The sequence below is a fragment of the Helianthus annuus genome, chromosome 4 (assembly GCF_002127325.2).
Source record: "Helianthus annuus cultivar XRQ/B chromosome 4, HanXRQr2.0-SUNRISE, whole genome shotgun sequence".
Classification (NCBI taxonomy): Eukaryota; Viridiplantae; Streptophyta; class Magnoliopsida; order Asterales; family Asteraceae; genus Helianthus; species Helianthus annuus.
The window spans coordinates 165,562,726-165,575,288 of NC_035436.2; the positions used below are offsets into that span (position 1 = coordinate 165,562,726).

At 39.6% G+C, this 12,563-nt stretch overlaps 1 protein-coding gene across 1 annotated transcript; it reads left to right on the forward strand.

Annotated features, from left to right (window-relative positions):
* The first annotated feature begins 4,629 nt into the window (after positions 1-4,629).
* On the forward strand, positions 4,630-5,932 carry LOC110935019 (senescence-specific cysteine protease SAG39-like). Its single transcript, XM_022177647.2, has 2 exons — positions 4,630-5,063; positions 5,163-5,932. Exons 1-2 carry the CDS (start codon positions 4,634-4,636, stop codon positions 5,753-5,755), a joined length of 1,023 nt encoding a protein of 340 aa, XP_022033339.1. The 5' UTR covers positions 4,630-4,633; the 3' UTR covers positions 5,756-5,932.
* Positions 5,933-12,563: the final 6,631 nt, after the last annotated feature.

Sequence of the window (12,563 nt, forward strand, 5' to 3'; positions counted from 1 at the left end):
ATTTATAGAACAAGATTAGGGTTTCCTACTTGGTCAACAAGTTAACTAAGTGGGCCTAATAACTAGGGCCGGCTAACCCTAACTAGGGCAGGCTAACCTAATTAGGGCCGGCTACCCTAAAGCCTACGAACCCAACAATCTCCCACTCGGAGGCTTTGCATAGTCCACAAAGTGCATCCAAGAAACCCATCACCAGTAACTTCAGTAATCTTTACGTTCAATTCATCCCAGCCTCCAGTTCCAAGAACAAGCTAAGACTTCAGTCACATCCAAGCCACCTAGTTGCAACCACACCTCTCATCAAGTAACTGAGAGACCAGTTGAAGCTCCCACAAGCTCCAACCCAACAGTCTTATCAGACCCATTCTCTATCTCAACCGGCTTGCATGATCCACCAGCTCCATAGATACACCGAGAATTAATACCACTCTCCACATTTTGCAAACCATTTCCAGAAGAGCTTTTTTCTTCAGTCGGAATCTTCGTCTTCAAAACCCAACGGTTCTTTGTGATTGTACCCGAAACACGACCCATGCTCCCACTATCACCAAATCCCCTGACTGGCTTAAACTTAGACCCCCGACCACATTCAACTGACATCCCCAAAGCACCAGGATTCAAGTTTGTAAATTGAACCCTCTTATGCTTACTAGATTCAGTGAACCAGACTTTATGTTGTAGAGGGACGGCTACTTCCCTCAGCAGGTATCTCAACTAGATACAACGATCCTCGTCTCCTCCCACAGACAACAACAAGATTTCCATCAATCGCCTACCACTTCCCACCACCAAACTTAACATCTAGTCCCTGTTTATCCAGTTGACTAACAGAAATAAGTTTCTTCGTTAAACCTGGAATTACCCTGACGTTCTATAAGTTCCATGTAGTGCCCAATGGAGTCTTCAGATTGACATCTCCCATACCCGTAACATTAAGAACATGACCGTTAGCTAATCGTACCTTTCCAAAGTCTCCTTTTTTCAGATTCACCATCGTCTCCCCGCTGTGCATGGCGTGAAACGAAGAACCAGAATCCATAGCCCAAGAATCATCCAGTTGACCAGTGTCATATATATGATGATCATCATCATACATCACATATGCACACTATGCACATTATCAGGATTATGAGGATCATGTGTATGAGTATGATCATGACCATGATGTTCATCATCATCATCATCATCATCATCATCATCATCATCATACAGATGACCAATGAAAGACATACATATGATCATCATCGTCATACATCACACTATGCACATTATGATGTATATATGTATGATTATGATCATGTTGATGGATCAGATCATCATACTCAGTAAATCCCACCAATAGCAAAGCTAAAGTAGGGTCTGATGAGGGTAAGATGTAGACAGCCTTACCTCTACCCCGCAGAATAGAGAGGCTGCTTCCAGTGAGAGCCCCGACTCGATAGTAATTTTGCATCAAGCCTTGAACATAAGGCACAAAACACTCAACAATTGAGACAAATGCCGATTAGTGCATGTACCCGTTGTCTTTTGGCTATCAACGCCACCACATGATGCATGATTAACCATCCCCGTCTTTTAACGTTAGTGCACTTTCACTTTTGCCTCCCGAGCACCCACACATACATACATTATATGTGCATACTGCAAGCGGGATGTTCATGGATCAGATGGTAATGAAATATCTTGATTATGACCATATGTGTCATCATGATCATCATACATCATCATCATAATACAGTTTAATCATAAATCATCATCATACACTTAATCGTATTATCATCATCATCATAAAGCATCATCGTACACTTAATCATATATCATTATTAAGTTCATCATAAAGCATCATCATCATATAGTTCATCACAAAACATAATCATCATACAGTTAATCATAATAGATTTATAGAGGAAGCTTCATTGGGGAACACTAAAAAAGTGGGGAACAACGGGGAAACGACTCAAACGAACTCCGATTGGACTCATTCCAGCGGCGTTGGAACCGGCTCGTCGAACCCTAACTAGGATCTCTTAACCCTAAACCCTAAACCCGAAATCCTAACTCCAAAACTCTAAACCCTAAAGCTAAAAAATAAGGCTAAAACCTAAGCTAAATCGTAAAATCTAAACTATAAACCCTAAAAGCTAAATCCTAAAGGCTAAATCTAAAGCTAAACCCTAAACCTTAAAGCTAAACTCTAAAGCTAAACCCTAAACCCTAAAGCTAAACCTTAAAGCTAAACCCTAAAGCTAAACCCTAAAAGCCAAACCCTATATATTTAGGGTTTAGGGGTTATGATTTAGGGTTTAGGGTTAAGAGATCCTAGTTAGGATTCAGCGAGCCAGTTCCAACGCCGCTGGAATGAGTCCAATCGGAGTTCGTTTGAGTCGGTTTCCCACTGTTCCCCACTTTTTTAGTGTTCCCCAATGAACCTCACACTAGATTTATATATATTAAGACATCCAAATGATAATCATCATTATCTTAACCATAATTATACAAAACAAAAGTTTAAGTTAAGCAAATGTAAACACATTCCAACCATAATTATATGTATCCATGTCATAATTATATATCACTAAATAATAGGAGCATTAATCAAAATAACCAAGACTAGTATTACACTAGTCTTGGGAAGATGGGTGATGCTCTGTTCTGGTGATGGTGGTGGTGGTGAAGTCGGACCGGACATTGGGATGATGGCATTCTGTGGTGATGGGGACTATGGACGTGATTGTTGGGGCGATTGAGGGAACACCACTCCAAAGTTAATAGAAATGTTATTCAAGCACCGCAGGACCACCCTGACTAGAACCACTGTGCGGTGGTTGCTGGTCTTCTCGACCATTACTCCAGCTACAATCGAATAAACACAAACAAACGACCACATTATCAATGAAGGGATTTTTAATCAAAACGACGGTAGTGATCCCTAACTTACAGTGGACTGAAATCAACACTGGTGTAATAAAATGTGCTTGATATATGTACCACGGACATGTTCGTTGTGCAACTCGACAGTGGATTCCATTATCAATGATTGGGGCAGTCGTCGGTGGCCGTTCGCCAGAGCTGAACTGATTTCGCCGGTGAAGTAGAAGGGGAAAAGGGTAGGTGAAATCTGGGGTGTTAGAAGGTTATTCATTTAATCAAACTGAGTTTCCCAATTTGTATACATTATGCTGATATATTCAAGGCTGCGTATTTAGGTAGTTGATAAGAAGCGATCATAGCACACATATCCCTTCTTTAGGTTCGATATCTCCCTGCATCCATATGTATCCATCTTCGAGTCTTGAAATGTATATCCCAAGTCCTACATTTTGTGAGAACACACAAATGGTTATTCAACTACGTGCTATTTTTGTTTTATAGCTCTTAGAAATGTATATCCAAAGTCCTATTTTTTGTTTGAACACAAAACGGATCTCACTGTATCTCATCCTATCACCAAGAGTCCAGAGAAAACTCACAGGCTCAAATGAACTTTACTTGCAACTCGTGAATGACTGTCATCTCTCTTTAAGCATGGTGGATTCTGGGATTCTTGGTGGCATTGAGTTAAAATTTAATTTATTTCAAGTTATCAATAGTAAACTTGTGATGTCTTTAAACATTTTAGATTTCAAGATTTAAAATTCAACTTAATTTGGTTCTCAGTAGTAAACATGTAATGTCTTTAAATCTCAACCTATCTCACCTCATAAAACATAAAAGTTCTTAGTGACAATATAACAATCAGATAAGGATTCTAAGGAGCAGACTAGAGTAGCAACAACTCATTCAAACTAACTGTTTCTGCCACGTACAGGAGACTAGTCTAGCTCAACTTTTAATGGTGCAGTCATATTTTGACATGTTTAGGCTGGTTCAGACCATATCAATGCAAGGGACAAGGCGCTCACCTAACCTCGCCTGATCACGAAGCCGCCTTTTGTTTGTTCTATACGCCTAGGCTAAATAGGTGCTCACCTTTGACTACAATGTGGTATTTTCAAATATGACCTAGGTAGTATCATCATCATCATCATACTTAATATATCTCACCAATGGCAAAGATAACCCTAGCTACCCTGTAAGAATAGAGAGGCTGCTTCCAGTGAGACCACCAACTCAATTATAGTTTTGCATCAATCCTTGGACATAAGCACATAACAGTACTTTATGTCATCCTACTTGAATACTTGTGTGTCAATAGTTTAAACCAATGTGTTCTATACTCCATTATTCTATATTATATAATATTACATGACTCCCAATAATTAGATTATCTACATACACCGAAGCCGTCCCCACGGGACATGGTGAGGTGGAGAGCTCAAGAAAGAAAACTGACGTCTGATTTGTTTTATATATGTGTGTTTAATTTGTCTTGTGTCTTAATTAAGCTACCGTTGAATAAAATTGCGATATTTCTAAATTATTTTTTTTGTAATACGCGAATTCCAAAAGGAAAAACACATCAAGGTTCAACTTTCTGGTAAGACAGTTTCGACGTAGTCTTCTGTTACATCTTTCCTTGCCATAACAACTACGTAGTAAAGCTCCTTTTCCCTATTTATAAACCAACTTTCTTGATTTGAGAGCATCAAACCTTACATTAATCATAGCCCTCTTGTGCAAACCAAAACTAGTTATGAGTTCATCAAGATCGGTTATCGTAGCGGTCCTGCTTGTTTTTGCGATGTGTGCATGTCAAGTCACATCGCGGACACTAAACCAAGAGACCATGTTACAACGGCACCAACAATGGATGGCTCAGTATGGGCGCGTATATAGAGATGATGTGGAGAAAGAAATGCGATTCAAGATATTCAGCAACAATGTTGAATATATAGAATCATTCAACAATGCCGGAAACCGTCCATACAAGCTGAGTGTTAACCAGTTTGCTGACCAAACAAATGAGGAGTTCAAGGCTGCTCGTAACGGCTTCAAGGTCCCGTCTGATCTTGAATCAACTCGGGCCACACCATTTAGGTATGAAAATGTGACTGTAGTTCCGTCCAGCATGGATTGGAGGAAAAAAGGCGCGGTCACCCCGGTCAAAGATCAAGGTCAATGCGGTGAGTTATTTAAGCATCCATGTTTTTACTTAACAGTTAGCGGAACTTGTAAATTACAATCAAGAGGAGAAGTTTCATTTCTTATTTTCTTCTAAACAGGAAGTTGTTGGGCATTCTCAACAATAGCTGCAACCGAAGGGATCACTCAAATCACAACCGGAAAATTGATTTCGCTCTCTGAGCAAGAGATAGTAGATTGTGACAAAACAAGCGAAGACCAAGGATGCGAAGGCGGATATATGGAAGACGGGTTTGAATTCATCATAAAAAACAAAGGCATCAACACGGAAGTAGGATACCCATACACAGCTGCCGATGGGACCTGTAATACCAAGGAAGAATCCGTTCGCGCTGCCAAAATTAGTGGGTACGAAAAGGTTCCCATTAACAGTGAAAAGGCATTGTTACAGGCAGTGGCGAATCAACCCGTGTCAGTTTCTATAGATGCAAGTGGAGCTGATTTTCAATTTTACTCGAGTGGGGTTTTTACTGGAGATTGTGGGACTGATTTGGATCATGGTGTAACAGCAGTCGGGTATGGAATAGCCGATGATGGTACAAAGTATTGGTTGGTGAAGAACTCATGGGGTGCGAGTTGGGGAGATAACGGATACATAATGATGGAAAGAGATGTTAGTGCTAAAGAAGGCCTGTGTGGGATTGCTATGGATTCATCTTATCCAACAGCATAAGGTTGAAAAAAGTATTCATGATCTTTGTGTTGGTCACAATCTATGTTACCTCACAGCTTGAAATGTTGAATATGTAATCATGTTCATATGTATGATTGTAATTAAAATATGTGAAAAAGAACCTGTGTACATACTCCATTATCGAAATGATATTCTATTATCATGCTTCTTAGTTCATAGACCGTTTACAATCTGATAACGTATAACCTTCAAAGGGGTGGCGTAGTAGTAAACATGTTGGTTTTAGAATGAACGTCTCATGCGCGAGTGACGTATGAGGAGCCTTTTAAAAGCCAAGGTAAGCCAGAGGTCGCTATGCATAAAACAGATGTCTTTATATAAAAGATACAACTATTGAAGATATATTGCTCAACTCAAATGGTCACATAAGATATGTTCCAATAAGTAACATCAAATTCAAAACAAAGATTACTGCATGAATACAAAAACCGGCATAAAATAGGCCATTGTGATTGACCCAAAGTAGCAATTTACTCAATCAAGCCCGTTTTCCACTACTCGGGTTAGATATGGTGCTCACCTTTCACTACACATGCAGGTGGTACTTTTTCTTATGACTTAGGTAGTACTTCTAGTTTATAATATCATCTTACTTGAGTACTTGGGATGTCAATAGCTTAAACCAATGTGGTATATTGCTACGATTCTTTTTTCAGTTTTTGATATATTCTACACTCTGTTATTCTATATCATATGGCTAGATGATAGTCCCGTGTATTACACAGACTAAATAACGAAGCCGTTTGTTTGCAGAGCATAAGACAAGTAGTTAGGTGTCCCTAATAATTATGCCACAAGTTTTCAACCCTTGCTCATACTAATTAGTACCCAACCACGATATAAAGTGCTTAATCATCAATTTTTATAGAATCTACTAAATTAAATTTACATCATGTAATTAAACATTGAAAAAAAATACTTAGATATAACCAATAAATTTATTTGTCATTATTTTGTTATACAATTAACCCTCTTGCTTTACTTATAGTTTCAAAAATTGTTGGGTTATATTAATAAACCATTGGGTCATATTGATAAAAATTGTTGGGTTATAAGTTGATCACGTCATAAGTTTAAGGGGAAATGAATTTTATCACCCCTAACTAATCAATTTTGCCCGTTGACACTCTCAACTTTCACTTTAGCTTCCACCACCCTCTACTTAACATTTAGGTTACTGTGTCCCCAATTTGTTAAATAATGTAAGACCCTTATTAAAAGGACGAGATTTAATATTAATTTACATGAATTTCATACTAAATCAGAGTTTACAAAAAGTTTTCATGTTTGTATGTAGGTCCGGCTAGGAGGATCTAGTCGCCTAATCCTTGTATACAAACCACCCCGGTTGTGCGGAATCCAACCGAGATAGAACACGCAAATAAACAACACACAATATTCACCGATTAACACCTCTGTATTAATACGTATGAAAGGTCAGTTACAAAGCAATGTTTACAATTGTATTTTGCAAACTCTCTCAAACTCTTGTGTGTGTGTTTAGTGCTCTCTGTGTGCTCTCCTAATGAGTTCTGTCTGACTTCAGACTATTTATAGCACCAGACACTACGAAACGAAATTGGCGAATCAGAACTACGGCGAAACACACATACTATCGACGAAATGCAATCAAGGTCGACGAAAGACTTCTGTTTCGCCGACATCCATCATGTTTCGTCGTTCATGGGCTTAGGCCCAATTGTGTTTCGCCGAGATGGTTAAGCCCAAGTCATTTCTTGTTTCGCCGATCTGTTTAGCTTTCCAGTCCAAGGACTAAGATCCATAATCCTTTGATGCCTTGGTCTGCTTGTGATGTTCTAACACACGATGAAGGAAAGTCGTTGTTAAGACGAGTTGTGTCACGTCGAGTCGCGTCCACACATCATGTATCAACAAACTCCCCCTTGGACGCTACTCGCGAGATTCGCCTTTCATGTCCTCTATGTCGGAGGATCTTCAAAGTCTTCACGTCTTGAAAGCAGAGAGTGTATCAACAAACTCCCCGTTTCATGTAGGAAGTGTATTGACAAACTCCCCCTTAACATAAGCTCCCCCTTGAGTTATGCTCGTGAATGACTTAATCAATAGTGCTTGAGATCCTTGTGGTGTTGACGATGGTCAGCGGCAACTCGATCATCTTCATCATTTGAGTGCCTTCACGTCGTGTCTTCATTCCGAAGCTTGTCATCGACCATGTTCTCCTTGCCTTTAGAATCTGCACATGCAAGAAATCTAAACGCATAATGAGAACAACTGCTTGGAATATAGTTAGTATAAACAAGCGACACACGAATGACCATGTTCCAATCAACTACCGTCCGACAGTTTGAAAGTTTAACAAATTTGTCAATGTTAGTTTTCAACTTTCAAAACTTTCAAATTTTGAACGTTTATGAAGATTTAGTCAATTTGGTTTTCATTCAGGTTTCAGGCAACAAAGACTCGAGATCCAACATCGTACGATCGAAAATAAAATAGAAATAAAATCTTTTTGGCTTTTATAAGGTTTATATTAAAACACACCTAAAATCTTTTTGGTATTTTTGAATATTTCGAAATGTAAAGACTGAAAGCAGTAAATAAATATTTACAGACATTCTTTTTGCGAGTTTCGAGGGTAAGAGAATCATATCAGTGTACGGTCATGCCAAAACGCTCTTGTTGTTCAATTAGTTAACATTAAAATAAGCATCCTATAACAATTATCGGTATTGTTGTCCACATAAGCTAAACTTATCAGATGTAATCATGGCGAGGGGATACGTTAAGGTATGATTTATACTTAACGACCGGTTTTCATCCACATCACGACACATTCCCGTATCAAGGTATGCACGAGGGTTCATCTTACCGGTGAGTATACCGATTATCATCTGTTTGACCGTATATGATGTGAGAAACTCACTTATTTTGATTGAAAACAAGCTCTATGTGATATAATCACTTATTGATGAGGAACTTGATTTTCATATGCATGAGGGCACAGGAGCAAGTCCGTGAACAGGTCAGTACTTTCGTACAGTAGAGAGACGAACTTGACTCCCGGAGAAATGTGATATTTTATCACTTATTTGTTTGGACATGTGATTGTTTATCACTTATTGAGGTCGAATGCAATATGTACACGTATGTATAGTATCATGGAAGATCTAGACTTGCGTCCCCGTTATTTTTGGGTAAAAGATACAACCATGATACCCAGATGATAAGCAGCATAAAGACCGAATATCTCAGAACCTCGGCAATCTCTCAAACGAAATTTCGGTACTAAGACCATATGCCAATGAATGATTCCCACCTGGTCTTCAGTCGGTTTAGGTTTATATCACCCTGCACACTTTAAAATGATTGTGAGCCTACCGATACATCTTATATAGAGCTGCTTATCGTTTTTCAGTTTAGGTTTAAAGAGGTTTGGATAGACCACTGATGTACTATCATTTTCTCTTTTTCTCACCAGGAAACTCATTTTTGTTTTTCTATTGTTTTTGTGTTTTTGAAATTTTTTCGATGTTTTTGGATTTTCAAATTTGGATTTACTCCCCCTAAAATCAACAAACTAAGATAAATTTAAAAGACACAAAGATATTTACAAAAATGATTTTCCGATGTTGGTTTTACTCTTGCTTGACCTTAATGACGTTTACCAATAATAAAAAGTCAAATCTTGATTTGTCAAATGCTTTGGTAAAAAGGTCGGCACGTTGGTCATTGGTGTGGACCTTAACAACATCGATTAGCCTTTTATCAAAGCAATCACGTATGAAGTGATATTTGATTTCGATGTGTTTGGTCTTTTAATGCTGCACAGGATTTCTAGTGATCTGTAAGGCAGAAGAATTATCAACGTAAATAGGAGTAGTTAGGAATTCAAAACCGTAGTCGCGTAATTGTTGTTGGATCCACAGGACTTGGGAGCAACAACATGAGGCAGCAATGTATTCAGCTTCGCATGTTGATGTAGCGACGCACGTCTGCTTCTTGCACTGCCATGTGACTAGGCGATTTCCTAAAAACTGACATCCAGCCGTTGTGGATTTGCCGTCGATTTTGCATCCGCCAAAATCAGAATCACTGAAAGCGATCAAATCAAAGTATTATCCCTAGGGTACCATAGACCGGTGTCAGGGTAACCCTTCAAATAACGAAAAATCCTTTTTACAGCTGCAAGATGTAAGGCCTTCGGGTTGACTTGATATCTGGCAAGCAGGCACGTTGGGTACATTATATCTGGTCTTGATGCTGTGAGGTACATAAGAGATCCGATCATCGCGCGGTAGTATGAAGGGCTAACAGATTCACCCTTCAAGTCTGGAGTAATTCCGTGATTTTGCGGCAATTGGGTACCAATCGGCGTTGCATCAGACATCTGGAACCGGCTCAAGATGTCACCAACACATTTAGTCTGATGGATGAATATCCCAGACTCAGTTTGTTGCACTTGTAGGCCCAAAAAGAAGGTCATTTCCCCCATAGCACTCATCTCGAATTTATCCTGCATAATGCGCTCGAAATTCCTACACAAAACATCATTAGTAGAACCAAAAATAATATCATCAACGTATACCTGTACCAGTAGAAGATCTCCATCTTGTTCTTTGATGAAGAGAGTACAATCGATAAGACCTCTGCGAAATCCATTCTCCAACAGATAATTAGATAAGGTTGCGTACCAAGCCCGTGGTGCTTGATGTAGACCATAGAGAGCTTTGTTGAGCAACCAAACCCGATCGGGATGGATAGGATCTTCAAAGCCTGGAGGCTGTTCGACGTACACCTCTTCTTCAACCACACCATGTAAGAATGCACTTTTGACGTCCATCTGGTAAACCTTGAATCCTTTGAATGAGGCATAAGCCAGAAAGATCCGAATTGCTTCCAGACGTGCAACAGGTGCATACACTTCGTTGTAGTCGATCCCTTCTATCTGAAGAAAACCTTGAACGACTAAACGTGCTTTGTTTCGGATAACTACCCCACGGTCATCCTTTTTGCATTTCAACACCCAACGGGTACCAATCTTCTTGTAACCAGCAGGTTTCTCTACGAGCTTCCATACACCAAGCTTCTGGAACTGTTGCAGTTCTTCCTGCATTGCTTCAACCCAAGAGTTATCTTTCATAGCTTCTTTCCAAGTTCTTGGCTCTTCCTGTGAGACATAACACGTGAAAGACCAATCATTTTGTTGCCCAGATTCTCGAATAGCTGCATACAGGCCTGCATTATTGTTGTTCCGCAACATGTTTCTTGTTTGAACGCCACTTTGCACGTTTCCGATGATGTTTTGTTAAGGATGGTTATTGTGAATCCTTGTTTCTGGATTATCTTGAACTAGAATATTTATACCCAGATTGTTGAAATTGAGATCAACAACTAAATCAATGCCCGGAATTGACGAAGAGGATGATGCAGTAGCTTCAGCTGTTCTAGGGGCGTCCACTGGAGGAGTACCCTCTGAAGTACCATGAACTGCTGTTGTAGGAGCTTCTTGATCTGCATCTAGATATTCATCATCCTCTGAAGATTCGTTCAATTCGGTAGCATCGTGAAAATCCTCATTGTCGAGAGCATTGTTGTTCACTGAAGATGGTTCTTGATTGACAAGAATTGGACGAACCACCGGTGAAACTGTTGCATTGTCACTCTCGAAAAACATCCTTGCCGCGGCATTTTCTTCAACTGCGTCAACATTGATCGAATTGAAAACGTCATCGTACTCAAACATCCAAGGCTGACCAGGACATTTGACTGGCAATGTGTGCCTTTGTACTCTGACTTCAGACCATTCTTTGACCCTTTTTGTCTCTAGATTCCAGACTCTTAAGTTCGGGGTGGCATAACCAAGAAAGTATCCCTCAATTGCTTTTGCCCCAAACTTTCCATTAGGATCGATAATTGTGCATGGAGCTCCAAACGGTTCAAGATACGACAAATCTGGTTTCCGTTTGTGAAGAAGCTCATAACAGGTCTTGTTGTGCCTTTTGACTGTAAGGACTCGGTTCAATGTATAACATGCAGAGGCCACAGCTTCACTCCAGAATGGAATGGGCAACTGCGACTCTACCAACATAGTCCTAGCAGTCTCGATCAATGTGCGGTTCTTACGTTCAGCGACGCCATTCTGTTGAGGAGTATAAGCTGCACTAAATTCATGAAGAATACCTTTTGAAGTGCAAAACTCCGCCATGGCATGATTTTTAAATTCAGTACCATTGTCGCTACGTATCCGCCTAACCTTCAACTTATACAAATTCTCAATCTGAATGATCAAGTTTTTGATAAAACCAAAGGTTTCACTCTTGTGTGCCATGAACGCCACCCAAGAAAATCTTGAATAATCATCAGTTATTACGAGGCAATATTGATCGTTCCGAATGCTTTTGTGCTTGACAGGACCGAACAAATCCATGTGCAAGCGTTCAAGAGAACAGCCACCGTGTTGATCTTCTTAGTCGGGTGTCGCTTCTTCGTTTGTTTTCCTTTCTGGCACGAAACACAGACGTCTTGAAGATGGAAGTTTTTAAGAGGAACACCATTCAACAATTCATTTGATACCAAAGGATTCATTTTGCGTAAGTGAATGTGACCCATTCGTCTGTGCCAAGAGATTGAGTCTTTTTCTGTGGCTTTAGAAATGAAACAGGTTGCTTGTGCAGACGTAGTGATAGCTTGTCTCATATCAAGGACATACAAATCATTTATCCTTGGAGCAGATAAGAGAATCCATTCTTTTGGAATTTTGAAGCCGGGTTTCAGCACATAACATCCATTAGCATCAAAGTGTACT

What these genes read in the sequence shown, in the direction of transcription:
- LOC110935019 (XM_022177647.2), top strand. Translation starts at nt 4,634, where the DNA reads ATGAGTTCATCAAGATCGGTTATCGTAGCGGTCCTGCTTGTTTTTGCG. An exon ending in CAAAGATCAAGGTCAATGCG is followed by an intron (nt 5,064 to 5,162) that starts GTGAGTTATTTA and finishes TCTTCTAAACAG; the next exon opens with GAAGTTGTTGGGCATTCTCA.